Below are 21,097 nucleotides of genomic sequence, written 5' to 3'. Positions count from 1 at the left end.
CATTCATCATTTCATTTCACTGCTTCATCAATGCAAACAAACCTCTACAGACCATTGCAAAAAGAAGGTCTGAGACCTAACTACAGGTATTCAAAGCCAACTTCATACCTACTTCTTGTTGCATGGTATACTCAGTTTAAAGCATAAATCATTGTGGGGGCTGGATTACATAGTTGGCTTTTATTGGCTCTACTGTTCATTTTACACTGATGATCATTTCAAAATAAGTGTCTCTCTCTGAGCTGCTGAGAGGCAGCATTTATTCATATTTATTATAAAGCGGTGGATGATAGGCACATACGTTTTCCATGTTGGTCTGCTGTGTTTTACAGGCCTGCTTGGACTGGATTCAGACTAATGGAGATGTTACCTGCATTAAACTGCAGACTTTATCACTGCATTATAATCTGTCATTATAACCTTTAGAGGCAATTAAACTCAGTGTTGCAGCCCTGCTTTCAGTTACTTTAGGACCCGAGCCAGTGAAGTGTAGCAGCTATTTATTTTGACTCAGTGATTCGGGGCTGCTTTTTAATTGGCAACTTTGTTTTATCCCCCTCCGTTTGGCTGTAAGGATTTTAATTGGCTGCCTCTGAGCTTCACCTCACTCCCTGTCTATAAATCCACCGGGCTGACTGACGGTGCGGAGGTCAGCTCAGTTTCAGCTCAGTCAAGCTGAGCAATTAATTAATTCACCAGCAGCCAAGGTGGGAAAAACACTGCAATAAATATGTTTCAGTGGGAAGATACTATAAAGAATATTACACTAATAGTAATAGTTATTTTAATTTGACAGGCAGAACAATTTCCTGTATTTAATTTGGGGGATAATTGGCATGAACCGTAGTTAAGTTAAATCTTCAGATTATAATACAGAGTCATGGTTATTTTCTGTTACCCACTTGGCCCACGCGTTGGTCCTTCAGACTGCAAAGCTGGCACAGACTGAGTTAAAGTCCAAAGAGTATGCCTTTTTTCACTCTGCAAAGCCATCAGGTGGCCTCTGAGGACACTTTTCTGGTCCCTGCACCTCATAAGAAGAATTGTATTGAATTTTAAATTGTGTTTTTGAGTCAATATTTTTAACTCGTGTCTGGAGAGAGAGAAACGGGAGGCCTGCAGAATGATGCTTCTGTACTTCCAGCTCTCTCCCCCGCATTGTTTCCTCCCACTGGATCCCAGGCCTTCTGGGGAAAAAAACCAAAAAGCAGGGTGTGGAGGGACAGGGACCTTACAGCCTCCAGCCTGGCACCAGTGCATATCTTATCAGCCAGCCTCTGCTTGGGCTCAGCAGCAGACCTGTCCGTGTGCACACGTCTTCTCTGGGCAGGTCCAACAGTTATCAGCACTCCTTATTGCCAGGACCCATGAGCCAGGACAAGCAGAGTAAGCAGGTACCGGATTGCAGCGGACCGATGTCCCCCAAAGTCAAGAAATCCCCCAGGATGCCCAAGTGCTCCCGCTGTAGAAATCACGGATACGTGTCTCCACTGAAGGGACACAAGCGCTTTTGCAACTGGAGGGACTGCCAGTGTCCCAAATGCAAACTGATCGCGGAAAGACAGAGAGTCATGGCGGCCCAGGTAACTCAGTTTAGGCGCCCGTTAGCGCGGCTAGCTGCAGCTGAGAACAAAACTGCTTTTTAACACCAAGCCAAAGGTTTTGTGACCACACACAGCCACACAGGCTGTTTGGGACTTTCTATTTATGTCTGTGGACTTTTAAACCCTGTTTGCTGCGGGTGAGTCTGTTCATTAGTAATAACCACCCAGAAAGCAGCTAGCCAAGTTCGTACAGAGCTAACAGTTAGCTGCCTGACGGAGCTAAAGTTCAGGGTTAAAATGTTCCAGCAGCTGCTCACATTTATAAGATACTTACAAAAAGCAAAATGAATTCATTTGTAACTTTGTAATTTAAAGTGACAATTTAAGAGTTTGTAAAATAACATTTTAAATGTATTAAGTTACTAAAAATAACCACATGTTTTTTTTCCTTTCAAAGAATATTTTTGTTGGTTCTTCCAGTATTTCCCCCACATTGATATCTACTGTTTTTTCTTTGAGCTTCTTTAAATCCATGTTGTTGATTCTGCTCTCTTTTTTAATGATCTATCCTGTAAAGAACGCTTTAATAACTGAAGTTTATTGTCTTTTTTAAATAGACTGTATTTAATCCTATTGAAAACCTTTTTTTTTAGCAGGAAACGCAGCAAAATTTAGAAATCAGTGGCTTTTAAAGTCAGTAGTGCTGGATAATTTCCTCATTTTCTAAAGAACAGATGAATAAGTTGGTCTAGCGTGGTCAGGTGTGTGAAAACTGATTTGGAAAACTGTTTAAAAAAGTTATTTGGAATTTCTGCTTGAAAGTGACTCTTACAGAGAACTGATGCTAACAAAATGAGCAGATAAAGAATTAAAATGTCTTTTTAACTGGGTAAAACATCATGTTTCACTCGTGACCCTGAGATACATCGATGCACAGAGCTGTCAGTTTACAGAAAGCTGAGCTGATCACCTGATTGATTACACCAATCATTGATTGATTGTTTGTTAATTTATTTCAAACATGTAAACAATATACAGGTACATTTAGAAAAGAAAATAAGAGAGAGAAAAAAATACTATACAAAAATCAATACATTTCAATATTGCTACCATTCTGATTCATTTACACGTTGAAAGGGAAGAAGTACACACTTATTTGATCCCACCCCTTTGCCATAAATTATCATTCAATATTTAGTCAGCTTCCTTACTGATATAATTTGTAATAAAAATGGTGAACAGATTTCTAATATACTATATCCTGTACATCTTTTAATAGAGACATTCACATAATTTCAAGATCATATTTTTATAACTCTTTTTGAACTGTTTTGTGTTTGGACGTTGCTGTAATTCCATATTCAGACTGTTCCACAGTTTCACTCCATGAACAGAAACACAAAAGCCTTTTCTTGTAGTACGGACCTTCCCTGTTTTGAAGTTACAAAAACCCCTTAAATTATAACTTGCTTCTTTTAAAACAAACATACTCTGAATATTACCTGGCAGTTCTTTATTTTATGCTTTGAATAAAATTTGTGCTGTTTGGAATTTTACTAGATCGTCAATTTTCAATATTTCCTACTGCAAAAACAGTGAGTTTGTATGTTCCTGTAACCTGCAGTGTGGATGATTCCGACTGCTTTTTTTGAAGAGTAAAAAGTGACTGTAATGTTTTATAGCTGTTGCCCCAGACCTCTGCACAATAGCTTAAGTATGGTGAAACCAGTGAACAGTAGAGAATATGAAGTGATGTTCTGTCGAATACCTGTTTTGCCTTGTTTAGTACTGCAATGCTTCGTGATACTTTGGAATGAATATATCTTACGTGAGCTCTCAGTTAAGTTTTTCATCTGTTATTACCCCCAGAAATGTATTTTCACTGACTCTTTCAATATCAACACCATTTATTTGAATCTCAGCATTTGTATTTAAACGACTATTTCCAAATAACATCAGTTTAGATTTATTTAAATTTAATGATAATTTGTTTTTATCAAGCCAGAACTTCACTTTACTTATTTCATTAGTCATATCCTCCAATAAATTCTGCAGATCATCACCAGAGCAAAAAATGTTTGTATCGTCAGCAAAGAGAACCATTTTTAATGCTTTGGACACTTTACAGATGTCGTTAATGATGTTGAATTTTGGGGGGTACACCACAAGCAATGTGCATACATAAGGAGCAACCACCATTTAATTTCACAAACTGCTTCCTCTCACTAAAGCGACCCCTCTGACACCATAACGTTCCAGTTTTCTTATTAATATATCCTGATCTATAGAGTCAAATGCTTTTGTCAAGTCTCTGAATAACCCAGCCACATATTGCTTTTTGTCTATGGAATTTGTGATGTATTCTATTGAATCTGATAGTGCCAATGATGGTGATCTGCTTGATCTGAATCCGTACTGACTCTCGGTGAGTCGTTTATCTATAAATTTTTCAGTCGGTTGTTAAACAGTTTTTCAAGAATTATAAACAACAAAGAGCTGCTGGTTTCATCTCGCTCAGCAGCCAGGAGCGTGTTTTCAATAACATCTTGTTTTATGGCGATATCAACAGTTTATCTGCACACAAACAATCTTATTATTGTCTAATCAGGTGTAATTACAATTTTCAGACGAGCCTCTGTTTAAATCTGTTCTGGGAAGTCAGCAGATAAGGGCAATGTTTGTTTCATGCTCTCGGTTCCTTATCAAACCTCTCCTCCCTTCCAGGTTGCCCTGAGGAGGCAGCAGGCCCAAGAAGAAGAGCTTGGGATGTGTAGTCCAGTGTCTCTGTCCGGTTCTGAGATGATGGTCAAGAATGAAGTTGGAGCAGACTGCCTGTTCTCTGTGGAGGGACGGTCCCCGACACCTACCAGCCACCCCACCTCTGCTGTCACAGGTAACCTCGTGTTACATGGACCTCGTCAGATTTTGTTGTGTTATGAACCTTATTATTAGAGATCTCCAGTGTTTTTAGTTATTAAACAAAAACAAAAACAAAAACAATGCTATTAACGTGTCAAGTGTCTGAAAAAATTCCAGTTAATTCTCCCAAAGACACCTTTTCACCTGTGAGGTCTGGACACAGGTCAGTGTTACTGCCTGCACTTCAGCTGCAGGTCACTTTGTTCATGTGCTGGTCTGAGAAGCATCCACCTGCCTGCACTTCCTCCTTCTCTGTTGTGTGCCTGTCTAGATAAACCAGTTACCCCTCAGTGAATTAATGTTGTTGCTTTTTTAAAATGTTAATTGGTGTTATTGCTAATCCAAGGCTGAACAACATCCTGTGGACTGAACACGTTTCTAGACGAGAACAAGAGACTCCGTGATAACAAAGGACACTGGAAACTTGAAAATATGTCCTTGAGTTTTTCTTCCAGGTTGTGTGGAAGCTGACACAGAAGAGTGTTTCGCTGATAGCGCTTAAATGTGATTTTGGATCAAGGCTGCTCTTATCTTGCACTTTGTATGTTTGTATGTGTGTTCCTTTTATTTTGAGGGAACGGGGGGGTAGAGATGAAGATTGAGGTATAAAAAGGAGTGGAGCACTGTGTGGAGCTGCTGATGGCAGGAGTTGGGACAGTAAATGTGATCATGTTTGGCTCCAGTGGTGCACAGTGTCTTCCCTGTGCAAAGATCAGGGTCTGCCTGGGAAGAATGTGTCCTTGCTGATAAGAAACGTACAAGCGAGAGTGAGTAATGATGACTTAATGGTCATCTTCATCCTGAAAAATGACAATTTTATGTTTGACACCAAGTACAGCTGTCACCTGAAGATGGAGCTGTTGGGCAGCATGTTTCAAAATGAACTCTTTCTGTCTCCTTTAATGATCTGAACAAGTGTAACTTAAATACTGAGAGAAGTTAATTGTTACATTTTAGCATCAGTAAAATGTGAGACGGGCTTAATGAGACTTGTTTCCTTGTTAAAATTGCAACAAAACACAAACACGAGCGTTTGAAAACATCCTGAACATCATATGTTAAATTACCTGACAGTGCTGAAACAACCAGCCACAGACTTCACTCTTCATCCTCGCGGTCTCATCGTGTTTTGTTTGTTTTTGTGTCCAGGGACCCGCTCAGCATCGTCCCCCAGCCCATCAGCCGCTGCCAGGGCTCATACCGAGGGACCGTCTGACCTCCTGCTGGAAACCCCCTATTACAATTTCTACCAGCCTTCGCGCTACCCCACCTACTATGGAAACCTTTACAACTACCCGCAGTACCAGGTGAGCCACAGCAGCGACAGTCAGTGTGATCAGGAGCTAATGAAGGCGTGAGCGTTGGTCCTGCTTGTTGGATACGTTGATTTGACAGGAATTTTAAACAGCTGGGTGAGCTCGGCAGGACAAATCTGTCCGTGTGCGTCAAGCTACAATTCATAATCGTATTACTTTAACCCAGTTACATCAAACGTGACCCGCTACAGGGGATTAACTGCTGTGGCTTCAAATATAAAAGAACCGCTTTTGTGTTGGAATGTTCTTCATGTTTAGGAACAGGTCTGCACATAGTTTATTGTTCGCGTAGCAGCAAAGCCTGTAAAGCAGCATGTGAGAAATTCATGTCACAGAAACGGGAGGTAAGCGGCTTTACGGCGCTTCAGTCGGGAAAGGCTTCGCTTTCACGCCAACTTATCACGAGAGTGTCGTGTTTCTCTCAGACAATCACTGGTGTTAAACCAGTGTTAAACTGGTGTTAAATGATCCTCATTTTAAATGAGTGTTGGTTAGATTGGCACTGATTTGTTATATATGTAGACAGTCACAGCCCAAAAATACTTGTAACTCACAGTTTTGATTATGTTAAACTGATATTTTAATGTCTAAATTCCAGCCTCTTGTTGGGTTTGTGGCTATAAAGAGATCTCACAGGTCTGCTTCACTAAGTCAGTGTGCAGGCTACACTGCTTTTATTTGCCAGTTACTTTGGACTACATAAACAGGAAAGCCTAAATCTGAAGTTGCTTTGCATTTAATCCTCTGGGGTGTCTTCACTCTGTCAGTAGGTCTGCAGCTTCTCAGTCCTCCAGGTCATGGCAGTTTTAAGTGCTTGAACTGAAAACAGCTGGAATATTTTGATCATTAGGATGTTTCACCCGTCATCCGAGAGGCATCTTCAGTGCTCAAAACTCAGGTAGTTTTTCCCCAATGCAGAGGCCAAAAGGTCGATTCTGTTCATCTTCACGTTTACATCATCATCATCATCCAGGTGACTTCTTCAGTCTCAGCTGACTGCAGGTTTCAACCTTATAAACGTACATTTGCATAATGACTGAAACCAGCCCACTGAAGGAACAATGGGCTGGGAGATCAGTTCATTGATCATTAATATGCAAATCATCATGAACATTGATCAACAACCACTGATCAAGTCAGCTCAGACTGAAGAAGTCACTTGGATGATGATGAAACAGATGAACAGAATCAACCTTTTGGGATTTACTTACCTGGATGTTTGAGCCTGAGCATCAAGACACCTAAATGCAGAGGTGTCAGACATAAGGCCCGGGGCCCAGAATCAGGCCACCGCTGACTCCAGTCTGACCCAATGGATTTTTTACAGCGCTTCTTATTAATAAAGACCTCCCCCATGACAGGGCTGTATGACCAAAATCTCATATCCCGATATAAGACATCTATCGTCCGATAACGATATAAATCACGAAAATGTAACATTTTCTGTAAATTCTGTGAATCTCTGGTTGCTGAAGTGTTTCCAGCTGCGCGTCATGTAGCTGGAGTCGAGTGTTTTAACTGATGCATGAAACGATGCATTTTTAGACATAAGTTGTAACGGCCGCCGTTTTCTTTGTATTTATTACACGGCGTGCGGCGGGGAAAAGCCTGTTCTAAGGTTTGCGTCTAAGGTTTATTTTTTAGCACCTGGCGGCTCTTTTTTGCTTCTCATCCGTAAACACTCTGCATCTTTCACGTGATTCAGCTTATTTTGAAAAGTCTCAACAGGATCTTGAGCTTTATTCTGAAAGGTTTATGTGGAAAATAAACAAGCGGACACGCGATGGTTTTATTGTCGTTGTTGCTAACGACAACGCATAAAAACAGGTGCTTGTCCGTCTGTAGTGGTTATATTAAATATAAGAGAAAGAGAGAACTTTAATAAATTAATATAGACACTACAGTGACCATCAAAACAATGAAAACAGTTTATTTTGCGACACCACGAAACAAACGATAGCGTAAAATGAAACGATAGACGTTTTTATATCGTTATATCGAACAGCCCTACCCCATGATCATTTATACTACACCACAGTAACTCGGTTAAACATACGTTTACGTGACAGAAAAGTTTAGTTTTTTCAGTGTTTAATATGAAAATGTTTCTTTTTTAATTCACAAGAATTAATTTCTTACAGTTTAAGCCCAAAGAGTCGTGTTGATTATACCGTCATGTATCTGAGATGAGCTAAAGTTGAACTTTCTCACTTTGGGGTTTCTGAGGGTGCAGTTAGACTTCTTTACACTGACAGAACGCAGAGTTTCACTGGTCCCGCCCCCTGAAGCTCAGAGTGGGCCTACCATATAAAATGAGTTTGACGTGCTTGCCTTAGTGGTCACTTTATAGTATGTTACAGTCCTGCAAACCCAGAGGATAAAGATGTGTCCAGTTTCTGACTCCAGGTCCGCTGCCTCGCTCTTACTGCGCTCAAGTACAGACCTCTGTTTAAATCACTGAAATGAATTTGGGGCTGATTATACTGGATGTTTACTGCTCGGTCAAAAGAAAAGCGATGAAAATCAATCCAGTGTTAAATCATCTTTAAGGATACTTTAGTGAACTAAAGGTGTCTAAAAACAGAAACCAGCTGTGAAAAATAAAAATCAACTCTAGACTTTGGATGGCTGCAAATTAACTGCATTCACAAAGTGTTTGTATCCAGATAACTGCTCTGAACTTATGTATAGAATAGAATAGAATAGAATAGAATAATCCTTTAATTGTCCCGCAGGGGGAAATTTGGTTCTAAAAGCAACAAAAATCACCTATACAAGCAGAAGAGGACACAGGACGGAGACACACAAAATTGTTACATATTTCCATCATGGACAATCGGGTCAAAGGAGCTTGCAAAGCTCCTTTTTGCAAGCTCCTTTGACTACGATGACCTGGATGACTGAGAACCTTCACAGACATCATGGACAATCGTTACCAAAACAGTTCTGTGCTGTTATTAAAATTAAAGTACAGATAAATGGCAAACCCAGCTGTAGTGTGCAAACAGAGCAGGATATGAAAGTTTAAATAGTTAAGAATATTTAGAATAATTAGAAAAGTGCAGATTGTGTGTCGTACCTGTGCATTAAAAAGTAGACGTGTAACTTCCAATAAGTTAGTGTATATAAACTGAGGAAAGTAGTTGTAACAGTAGTAGTTGTTCGGTTGATTAGTGGAAATTTACTCCACGACTAAAAACATTGAACCCAACACTGAAACTAACAAAGCTGAACCCAAAGCTCTTAACGAGTAAACCAAAACAAGCAAACCTGCTGTGGAAAGTGAAGAAAAGTGAACAGATTTCAGAACAAAATAGAAATAAAAGCTCTGATGTTGCTGTATGTTTGCTTATTGTAATCACATTACATTTGAAAACAGCCCCAGCTGATTTCTAACAGAAGCCGCCTGATGAACGATGTCTGTCAGAACAGTTTAAAGGACTAAATGAGGGACAGTGTTCATGTATGAGACTGATGAGGAACTTGAACGTGTCCTGATGGAGAAGGTTCGACGTCTGTGTTCAGGAAATGTAACCGAGCTCCGTCAGTGATGCATCAGCGTGTCCTGTACTCATATAACCGTATACGTGGTTACACCCAGGTCACAACTCAATTGAAAAAAGTCAGCGCTGATGGTAAAAGAGAGAGCAGGGCACACACACACACACACACACACACACACACACACACACACACACACACACACACACACACACACTAAGCTTATGCATGGAGCAGATTAGATCTATAACTCTCCTGCGTTTGTGTTTTTATGAAGAACATTTGTACCCCTCTCTCCGCCCCCTCCTTCTCTCTCAGTTGCCCCAGTAGCAACGTCTACTTTTGGGGTCACTGCCTCCGCGATCCTGCCCGCGCACAGCAGAGCCTGAATTGCAAAGGTTAATGGTATTGTCTGTCGGCAGAGGAACACACCGCTATGCCTCAGCGCCCGAGGGAGAAAGCCAGCACATTAATGCTAATCAGTTAGCGCTCTTTAGCATAATTTGGCCATCCGCTTCTGTGATTTATGATATTTTCAGTGAAGTTGTCAGGTTGAGAGGGCTACGTGCTGTGGTTATTCAATATCAGAGGCAGATTTTTTTGTATTTGTACGAGGAGCTGATTTAATGAAGATGAGTTTTAGAGCAGCAAACACTCAATAAATAATATCTGTAAGTAGAAAGGTGGGATGAAATAGTTCATTGCCTGATTTTAACATTTGGTTAAAGAGAAAGAAAGAAGGAAACTGTTGTGTGTCTCCTTTACCCGTCCTAAACCTCCAGTTCAGTGAGCTGCATTCAGATTTTAGTATCCCAAACTGAAGCGAGTCCTTGAGTTGCTCACTTTAGATTTTGTCTCCATATTTGATGCTAAGCAGTTATCGCTGTCCTGTTTCTGCACGATGCAGAGAGCACGCCTGAGTCAATGCAAGCCCAACAGCCTTTAACTTTTCATTCGTTGGGGTTTTTCTCAAGGTGTCCCTTTATAAATACAACATCTCATTGTGAGTGCATAAATGACACTATGCACATCTATAAATCTGTTGATGCTGACAGAGGTGATGGCAAAGGCGAATCATCATTAACTGTGGATGGATCTACTATGAAACTTCCAGAACTAAGAAATAAATGGTTTTCTTCACTGTGAGGCAGGAAACTCCTGACAAAGTGTGTAACAGGAGAAAAATCTGTACAGTTCACCTTGTTGCTGTAGTCGTGGGCTCACGGTCAGAATAATCTTGGTGGCTCATATACATTTTTTAATTTAAACACTGGTTTTCAGCCATGCATCCATATTCTGCTGCTGATCTGAGAGGCAGCAGTCTAAGCAGGGACCTCCTCGAGCGCTGAGGTGTCACCAAGCTGGCTGAGAAACATAATCTGACCAGTGTGCCCGAGGTCTTCCTGTGCTCTCCTACTGGTAGGACTATGATTCCTACGATGCCCAAACCACCTCATCTGGTTTCCTTATAGAAGAGTAGCAGCTTTACTCTGAGTCCCTCTCAGGTGACGAACTACAACTACTGCTGGATGGAACAGGGTTCACTCTTAAATGAGCTGTGGGCCCCTGCTGGCACTGTCGTCTCATTGAGGGTCACTGTAGTGTTCAAGGGTACAAAAGAAACAAACAACCACAAATGTTTGTTTGGTACCACTGCTTGCATCCACGACCGTAGGCGAGGGCGGGAACGTAGACGGAGCAGTAAATCGACAGCTTTGATTTCACGCTCAGCTCTCTTCACCGTAAAGATGGGTACAGCGTTCAGATCCCCGCTGACTCCTGCTCCTCTCTCCACCCACTTGTGAACCCGACCCACAGATACTTGAACTCCTCCCAAACACACCATTTTGTGGCCTCTGACTTTTCTTGCCAGCTGTTTCACGCTTGGCTGCAAACCCTCCAGTTTAAGCGAGAGGTCACTTCCTGATAAAGCCAGAAGATCGGCAGAAAGCACAGAGGTGATCCCGAGGCCACCAAGCCAGAAACCGCCGGCCACACTTTGCTGCGCCTGGAAATTCTATCCATGAAAGTTACGAACAACAAGTTTCAAGTCAAACTTTGTTATTTTTTATATTTCTGCATCTGCTTTTTGCCAGTTTGTTTTCGTCTGTTCTGTTTTTATGTTTTGTTGGCACTTCTTAACGCCTCACTCATGACTGAGGTGAAATATGCATTTCCCTTAAAATCATTAAGCTAATGCGTCATAATAAAGTGATGCGCAGGTCCTGAGCTCTTCCCACTGTAACACCAGAGGAAACAATGTGGTCTTTATCAGTGGAAGGCCATCTGCCTCCTCCTTTTCTCCTGTGCACTCAGTGATGCTTGGCTGTCATGCAGGTGGATGGTGATAATATAAGGGTAGTGTAGAGCTTCCAGACAGGAGATGGTGCCAGATAAGAAGACAGGCCCTCTCAGGGAGGTAAGGAAGCCCCTCCTTAAGGACTCAGCAACTTATCTGGGTGGTTCAGAGGAGGCACTGTAGGTCTGTGAGCAAACCGCAGCGTACGGCCGTCTTACACGTTTGGCACAAGTTGTTACTGATGTCATGGTGATAATGGTGGCTTTCTCTTCACTCGCCATTTATTTCAATATTAATATCAGTGCTGTCTGACATGTGCCTTGTTTAAATCGCTTTGGTTGGTACATCCAGGTGTTCTCCAGACTGAGTGCAAATAAGGCAAAAACTGCACACGTGATCTGTCCACTGCTGAAGCAGGACCACAGGAGAGCCGATGCTGCACGCCTGACCCGACAGGCTGATATTGAGACGCATGTGCACGTCCAGTTTGTAGCAGTGGCCCTTGTTATATTTTAGTCTTGACCACAGAACTCGTAATATTTTAAAGAAATGCTGCTTTGATGTTAAACTGCGCTTTGCAGTAAAAACTGAGCAGCAGTTTCTTCATTCGCTTACAGGCCTGCAGACTGTTACTGAGGGCTGCTGCTGGCCTGCAGACCACGCTTTGAGAACCATGCCCCCTTTCCTTTAACAAACAAACACCTTTATACAGAGTACAACATGTAGTGAAATTCTTGTGTCCAAGCTGCAGACAGGCTGCAGACATAGCTGCGGGGGTTTTGGGGTTTTTTTTGCGTGGGGGGTCTAGCCAGGACCCTTACTGGATACCGGGTGGGAATCAAGCTTGTGACTCCCGTTCCAAAGGTGTGTAGTCTTACCACTACACCATCCAGCTTCCTTCCCTCCACTTGAACTGGAGTCAGCTGATTCAGGCACAAGTGTGCAGAAAAAAAGGCGCCTTTGATTTTTCCTGCTCATCCTTCATGCAGATCATTAAAGATTTGCAATGCAAACAGCAGCACATTTGTACCTGTAATGGCGTTACTGAATTTAGTACAATAACGGGTTAAATTACTGCAAAAAAAAAGTTTCATGCGTGCATGTGGAAAAGATTAAGAAACAGCAGCGCGACCTCTGCACAGACCTGAGCGAGCACCAGTGAGAATGATAGCGGGCTGCAAACCAGCATGACTGAAGGCAGCCGTGGAGACGTTACTGCAGGTTAATCGGACACTTTATTAGATTCATCAGTAAGATAGAAGAAGGGTATCAGCTGGCACTGCGATCAGCTGATCAGCCTGGAATTAAAGTTAAGCTTGACTGTGTGACTTAATTCAACTCTTATCACTGAAGGACATGTTTTTGTTTCTGTTTCCAAAGTTTGATGCTTTAGGTGAGCGTGTTAGGGTGAAGCTGCACTTTGACTGACGAGGACACACACAGTTTATTTATAGCACATAATCATAAACATTTGGAATGAAAACCTACACTGTTCACAGAAAAACACAGTAAACTGGAAATAATCTGATAAAGCAGTGGTATTCAGATTTCTCCGGGCATAACCACGTGGTCGGTGTGAATAACCAGCCTGATTATGGTCGCGTGTCTGAAGGACATCCCAGGCAGCTGTTATCATCTGGGTGTTTTGAGCTGCTTTCATTATTTTAACCGACACATTTTGAACCTGTTTGTGATCATTTCTCCTGACTTCTTCGTTGGTGTTGCTTCCAGCTTCAGCTTCCCATTTATCACTCCATAACCCCCCACAGCTTTGTGAAAGCCTGATTGGTGGCTGGTGGATCCAGCTGCTGTCGAAGGTTTATTAATCATCTGTGGGGAAAATATGTTTGAACACCATTTGTCTCTTTGTGTGAGAACACCAACACTGAGCTAATTTAAAGTCCTGCTTTTTATAAAGTGGCACAAACTATCACCTGACTTGATGACAGGTCAGATGATGTGGACAGTTAGCTACACACTGTGGCATCGTGCTGAACCCGGGGATGTGCTCGCCGCCTCTGGATGTAAACGTATGGAAAAACTCAGCCTCGGTGAGCAACTTTGCCAGTTTTGTTTGGTGCTCCGTGTGTCCCGCTTAACCATCAGCGCGGTGCACTTTCAAGACTCCAGTTCCAATCTGTATTGTATTTTTCACGGCCTAATACAGGAGCCGAGTGTAGCTTAAATAACAGTTTATAAAGCTGTCGCAGAACCGATGGTGTGGACAATACGGGTGACGTATTACAGCCTGACAGAAATCAAATTCCATAAAAATGAAATTGAAAACCCTCAGCGAGGCGGCCTTGCTGCTGAGTAGACAGCTCGTTTTAAAGTTTTCAGAGGACTGAGGAAAGCCAGCTCTGGGTGTTGCTGCCCATTTTGAGAACAAGCCGCGGGCCTGTGAAATCACACACTGCTAATTTTCTGTCATATATTATTTTACGGCTGTATTTCTTTCTGTCACTCCGAGTTGTTAAAGTGTTGCCTGTGAAAATCTGATGTATGAGATGAAGGATTTTACAGTCAGAATCTGTGAGTGGACTCACACAACAGCGGCGTTTATATTGTATTATAAATATATCCAGTGGTGGTGTTAGCGGGCTCTGATGTTCTGATGAAAGTCATAAAGCCAGTGTAAACCACTGTAACCTCACAGAGCTGCAGGAAATAAACTGTATTTTATATAAAACCTTTATTTAAAGTGCAGATCTTAAGATCATGTGACCCCAGTAAGGCGCATAGCCTCTGTTGAACCAACGGCTGGTGTTTGACTCACAGAGCAAAAGTCACAGGAAAGACTTTTTAAAGCCGGAACAGTTCTTTGTTCTTTTGAACAGTTCCCATGAAAATCTCCAGTTTTTATCAGCGTGTCTTTAAGCTCAGTTTTTTAATTCATCATGTAGCTACCAAGATATCAGCTCAGACGGAAACTATTCAAACACCTCAGAAAGAAATCCCCTTGTGTGCAGCTAAGATTTCAGTGTGAGCATTTAAGATCAGGACATTTTTGTCGTGAGCAAAACCAAATGTAGACTGATGTTAATTTTAGCTGTTTGCTAATCTGTCATTATCGCATTTATAACAAACAATTAAAAAGAAGCGACAGAAACACCCTTCAACTCTGTTATGAGTGATGTTGTATAGTTTGTCCACCAGAGGGCGCTCTGCAACTTCCCCAATAGCAACAAACATGTTTGGAACCAACAACCAGCTGATCCAAGAGTAAACAAGCAGATAAATAACTGCACACAACAAATGTTACAGATCTGTTTAGGTTTTGTTTGTCTGGAGGCAAAAAATATATATTTAATATCATATTTAATATCCGATAATTAAAACATTTTGTTTCTAGTCTCGTGTTGTTTCTGTCGTCATCTTGTCATATGATGGTTTTGTTTCTGCCCAGCGGGGACCCCAACATGAACTTTTATGGAGAGCTATTTAATCCTCATACCACACCTTCAACCATGGGTCAGCTCCTAAATATGAAGACTGACCTTAATTCAGATCTTTGGTGGATTAAGGAGGACCTCCAGGCCTCCACTTTCTGGAGCTTTGCTGTTTATCCACAGCATGCAGTGTTTGTATGTTTTCAATCTAAAAGTGCCTGTCTTTGTGTTTTACTTGCATAAAGCAGATGCCTCATGGCGATGGCCGCCTGCCCAGCCACAACGTGTCGTCTCAGTACCGCATGCACTCCTACTACCCAGCAGCCACCTACCTGACTCAGGGCCTGGGCTCCACCACCTGTGTGCCACCCTTCTTTAGCCTGGATGACAGCAATAACAGCTGCTCTGAGACCATGGCAGCCTGTGAGTGACACACAACAACACACTTCTCAGGCTCCATAAACCTTTACCCAGACTTTATCAACAGTACATGGAAGGGAGGATTGCACTCGAATCCAGAGCGCCATAAAATGCACTTTTTACTTTGACTAAACTTTTTTCCTTCCTGCTTCTGATGCAGTTCTGTGAAAGCAGGTCTGACCCGAGCGTTTCTGAAGCTACAAAGTTAAAAACAGTACTGCTCTGTTTCTTTTTGGCATGTTTAAAGATGAAGTAGATTTGATCCCCTGATCTCTGCAGCTCTCGATTTCTGGCACTTGCCAATCTCAGACGCTGATCTCTTCTTAACGTAGCTGCTGACGGAGGTGGCTTGGATTTTGTGCCTTTCTCATGCCTGTGAATGTGGGCTCATCAGATTGTGTGTGTGTTGCTTCACATGTTCAGCACAGTGTTTTTGGAATTTGTAAAGACTGCATGTAAGTGCATGATAAGAGAGAAGATCCAGCATAAAGCAGAAGAGATAGAGGGAGGCTGCTCGACTAATAAGGCCAAATGGAAATTAAGGACATTTAAAGGATTTGCTGTTTGATGGTTTTCAGGCAGGATAAGCTTCAGATCAGGATTCTGGCTCTGCAGTGGACGTCGTTATTAGATTTAAATGTGTTCAGAGAGCACACGACATAATCTTAACAACTCTCAGATAAACTTGTTAGTAACAGAGGACTGCAGCATGCAGAGGTTCACATTTGCATGAGCACAGTGGGAGTGCAAAGGCTGGTTTGACTGAGGCATTGAGGGTTTGATGTCTTGATTTTGTGTTATGATTTTTATTATTTGTTGTAGTTTCTGTTCCCTCCAAGGATCTCGGACTGTTTTTGTTCCTGTTTTAATTTGAAGTGTCTGCCTTTTGTGTCGTTTGTTTTGTGATTGTTGGTGCTGTTGTTGCGTTGAGTGCTCAGTCTTTGTTCATTTGTCTCCACACACCCTGACAGAAGGTGTCTCTCTGAGTTCCTGTGATGGAGCTGCGTCTGAGTCAGTGTTAAAACTCAGACTGTTGGACGGTCGTCTTCTGGATCTGTTTCATGATTATCGGCGTTTTCTTTCACACCTGTTACCTGTACAGATCTGGGCTGTTCTAATCCACACCTGCCTCATTTTTGTGATCCTCAGATATATGTAGAATCATAAACCTGTAGGTTACATAAATTCTGTAGCAATTAGCATAAAAAAATCTCTTTTTCCTCTTTCCTCGTGTGTTTGTCTCATATAAACCTTTGCACATTGCAGAGATTCACTTCTATAAAGCCTTAAATTAAAATCAAGTTTTCTTTTAACTATTTCTGGCACTCTTTGGCACAGGATAATCCATTTTTCCTTCCTTGCACTTGGCAACAGTGGGAAGGAAAAACTGACTTTTAACAGGAAGACAGCTGGTGTGAAGGAAAGGGAGACATAAGGCACGCAGAGGAGGAGAGCCAGAGATTAATAATAACTAATGATAGGAAATGAATGAAAATGAGTCATAGACGCACCTTGGTTGCAGAGATTTTTAACACTGAATATAACACTCAGTTCCCTTCGTGCTTACATCTAAAAACTGGGTTTGTTTTATTTTTAAGGAACTAAAGATGAAGGTTGTATTGTATGTTATTGCTCATATATAAAGGATATAGGGGAAGCGCATCAACAGTACAACATAAATATCCTTCTTTCAATGAATCGGAGCGCTGACAGCACCAGCATCGCAAACCTAAAGACCCCCACGTCTCTCCTTGTGTCTGTATTTGTTTATGACTTTCACCTGTCCTTTTCCTGTGGGGGTCCCACGTCAGCCCCCTGCTGTGAATCGCCATGCTCCATTACAAGATAACAACGCTCTCTGTGGGTGGCCCCGCAGTTAGAGGCAGAGGATCAGCCTGCCTCAGTCGGTTCTTTCACCTTTACTGTGGTTTCTCTCATCAGGAAGCGTGTACTTGCATATATACCTGGAGACGTTTTTTTTAATTAATCGAATTTTTAGCTTCTAAACTTTAGAAATTAAATGAGCTTATGTGTTTTTAAAGATACAGAAACGGCCTTGGTGGCTTACTGAATGTAATAAAAACAGCACAGCAGATCCCCAAAGACATTAAAGTGGCTCAGTATAGCAGAGGGAGGCACAGAGCAGTGCAAAGAAGAGCTGTCATTTAACACTGACACGAAGGTTGATGGTTTATTTGAAATGACAGAGACTGTGAGTACACTGCTAACGTTACAGTTACTTTATGTGTTTAATGTTAGCTGTTGCAAACATTTTGATTGATTCCACATCGACACTGTGCTGTCTCACACAAAAATGTGCATCTCAGGGAATCATGAACTCGTGCAGCACAAATTCTGGATGCAGGTCTTTGAGCTGTGTTGTTTTTCCTGTGCTTGTGCACTTCCTTCTTCTGATTCAGCTGTAAGGACAGACTTGAACACTTGTCCCTGCACCTCAGTACAAACACTACAGAACAGAAACAACATTGATGGCGTTTTCAGGATTTTAAGTGTTCGTCCTGGTGACATCTGCACTACTCTCTTACAAATGTGATTTTGCTTGAAGCATCTGAGCTGCCACAGGAAACAGAGCCTGCTTGTCTCAGCCCAGGTACCTGTTCTCCTCCAACACATCAGGGACATAAAACACTCATCTGAAGTGCTGTTTTTGCGTTAAACTGTTGGTTAGCATGCAAGGAAAGGAGGTTGCTAGCCCAGACTATTGACTAATAAATTAGTCTCCATCAGATGTTATCGTTTGCTTGTTTAGATCTTCATTTTATTGTAAAAAGGTAAAATCAGTGCTACAGTAAAGATAAACCGAGAACCTCCCCACGCTGTCTCGTTTCTCATATTTTATTAAATCATGTTTCACTTCAGCCGACCTTCCTCGGGTACAAAAACCAGTGTTTTCAAAATGTTCACTCCCATCCACCCGGCAGAATTCCAATTAGGGAATATTGGATGTTGAAACACTTGACATGTGTTTGCTGTTAATCAGATGATGGCGCATTATAATAAAAACACAGGAACAGACTCACTAACAGGAAGAAGGATGAAGGATATCTGCTTCCATCGGTGGGGTGAGTGGGGTCTGCTGTGGGCTAATACTGCAGCTACTGCTGCACAGGCTCTGATAATGTGGTTCTCAGAAGGAATAACTAAGCGTTTAAAAGGGAGGCCTGTTGGGTGGAGAATGTTTTTCCTTGACTCAGCTTATTGTCATCATGCTTGCTTAGTTCAGACACAACCAAACTTGGTGTGTGGGTGTGCGCCGTGTCTCCCAGAGCTGGAAGATAAAGCGTGTTTCTGCAGACAAGGCTGCGTTTAATATGTCGGCTGTTAGATCACTCCTGTGCTTCTGTAAACGGCAGCGTGCATGTGTCAGGCCGCGGCCTTGATGTCTGCTGAGGCTCGTTCACATCTTATCAGCAAGTTTTTGGACAATGACCATTTTTGTAGCTTTGGCTCTGTGTGCATGTCAACTGAAACTGCCAAGAAGTGAACACTTTCAGCTTGGCTTCAACAACTGCATCAACCGTTTCAGGATTATAAACACTTTTATACACAACTCCATCATCAGAGGCTCAGGAAGTGGCAGATAAAAAATGTTTTTTATCTGCCACTTCCTGAGAACATGAAAACTTGATGTTGATGGAAGTGAAGTTGGCCGTCATTAGACTGGAAATAAAGGCTTGTAATAAAGAGATGTGATGCAAGGTGCAGGTGACTGCTGGTTTTCTTTGTTGTTTTGGTGTAAAATCATGTTTCTGATTTGGAGTTTTGCTCATTTGGAGTTCAAATGATGAGGAAGAGAAAACGTCTGTGTCCTGTGACAGTTTGGTTTGGACCTCAGTTCACAGCCATGGTTCTGGTTCATCCCTTCAGGTGCACAGGGGTGCAGCGGTTACTACTGTGGCCTCACATCAGGAAGGTCCTGATTCCAAATCCACCGCCCGGCCGAGACCTTTACAGACTTGTATGTCTGCTCACTCTTCTACAGTTCTCTTCTTCCTCCCACAGTCCAAAGACACGTTAAACTTAGTGGTTCTGAACTGGTCATAGGTGTGACTCGTGTGCTACCCCTGAAACAGACCAGCGACCCCCCCCCTCTCGCTCCACAGCAGCTGAAATAGGCTCCTGCTTTCTGACAAGCACTTAGGAAAATGGATGGTCGGGTTCATAACTTGTTTTTCTTTAGAGGGATGCACAACAGAAACAGGGTGAAATGTATTTTTACTGCAGATCAGATCGCTTCATCATGGACCAGCCTGTTAAGAATGACATCATCGTTTGTACCGTGAGCTTAGTCTCAGCTAACGGTCACAGCATTACTGTCGTTGTATTTAAACAGAAATATTCAGTGTAATCAATGAAATCCACTCTTTTCCTAAAGATAACTTTTGGACAAGAACTTTAATTATTATAACAGCAGTCGATTAATCATTAATCAAAAAATGTGTTACTTCTAAGACAGAAAGTCCAATAATTGACATAAAATAACTTGTTTTGCTTCATGCAGTAACCAGAAGCAATCCAGCAAGAAAAACTGAAAAAATGACTAAATTTAAGGTTAATAAGTAATCAATTAGTTTTTACATTTATAAATAAATAGTTGAGGTTAATTTTCTTCCATTCACATATTGATTTTGGACTGTTTACTGAACAAACTGAACACTTTAACGACGCCTCTTTGAAATTGGACATTTTCACTGAGCTAAAGTCAAACAGTCATTTTTAGCTTTTGGTGATAGAGACACAATCTGGGTTATACGTCCTGGTTTCAGGTCTGCATTTCAGAAACGGCTTTGCTGTGGCTGAACGTGCATCTGGTGCATCTCGGGATCAGTCGATGAGGAGGAAATGACTGTGAGCGGGGAGCCTCGCTGCCCTCCCTTCCACCTGGCAGCCAAGCAGCACCCTGTCAGATTTATCTCCCTCCCAGGATAAGGCTAATCATTTGGCCAAATACAGAGATCCAAATAACCTTCAGGAGTGCCACGTTGTCCTTTCCCCTCCCCTCCTCGCCTCCTCCTCTTCTTCCTCCACCCCTCTTCGCCCTCCCCCTTCGCAGGCCCCGCTGTCTCCGCAAAATTGCCTTCTGGAGTTAGTGAGCGGGAACAGTTAAGATTTACAAACAATGATGAAGCTTGTCATGCGTCTTTCTCCATCCGTCACGGCGGTCCGGGCGGAGCTGTGGGTAGAGCCGTCCCGGTGTTCTTCATAAAAGCCAGCTCTGTGTGAAATACGCCCCCGGCCGGCCTGTTTACTGCCCCGCGCTCGTCAGCAGCCCCGCCGCCGTAAATCGCCGAGCGGGAGGTGACAGTGCAGTCCATCAAACTCCCACCCCACTTCGCTGCCCTCCCAACATCTCACCTCGCGCTACCCCCACCCCTCATCGCTCCATATAGACACACACAAACCGCAAACACCCGCCCCGCTTCCTCGCTAAGATCTATCCGAGGAGGCTCAGATGAGCTGCCCGAAAAGAGTTATGGCGGTTTCGGTCTTACGGGAGACAGCCGCGCGCCCGGTCCGTCGGTGTTTATGTTCTTTCTTTTTTGTCCTTGTGTAGACTTTTTCAAAATTCACGAGAGCCCAAAGTTTGCAAGCTGTCAGCAACTTTCCCTCCACCTCCTCTGACTCTGTTTTTAGACCTCGCCCGCCTGACTGTACGTTTGTCTGTTTTTGTTATATTGGTGTCAGCGC

At 42.4% G+C, this 21,097-nt stretch overlaps 1 protein-coding gene across 4 annotated transcripts in view; it reads left to right on the top strand.

Annotated features, from left to right (window-relative positions):
* Positions 1–1,361: 1,361 nt before the first annotated feature.
* The window catches only part of dmrt1 (doublesex and mab-3 related transcription factor 1), a 32,727-nt gene continuing 12,991 nt past the window's right edge, over positions 1,362–21,097 (top strand). Inside the window, exons 1-5 of one of the 4 annotated variants that reach the window (XM_085366929.1) lie at positions 1,368–1,583; positions 4,269–4,437; positions 5,613–5,770; positions 15,214–15,391; positions 15,560–15,562. In XM_085366929.1, coding sequence (XP_085223055.1) covers positions 1,368–1,583; positions 4,269–4,437; positions 5,613–5,770; positions 15,214–15,391; positions 15,560–15,562 — 724 coding nt within the window. Of the gene's footprint in view, positions 1,584–4,268; positions 4,438–5,612; positions 5,771–15,213; positions 15,392–15,559; positions 15,563–21,097 lie in introns of all 4 variants that reach the window. The other 3 variants (XM_085366932.1, XM_085366931.1, XM_085366930.1) reach the window with 3 other exon arrangements.

This window comes from Diplotaxodon limnothrissa, linkage group LG12 (assembly GCF_057381915.1).
Source record: "Diplotaxodon limnothrissa isolate DT_005_m linkage group LG12, D_limnothrissa_male_GT1.1, whole genome shotgun sequence".
Lineage (NCBI taxonomy): Eukaryota > Metazoa > Chordata > Actinopteri > Cichliformes > Cichlidae > Diplotaxodon > Diplotaxodon limnothrissa.
The sequence above is the reverse complement of the archived record's forward strand: the minus strand, read 5'-3'. Positions and strand labels throughout refer to the sequence as shown.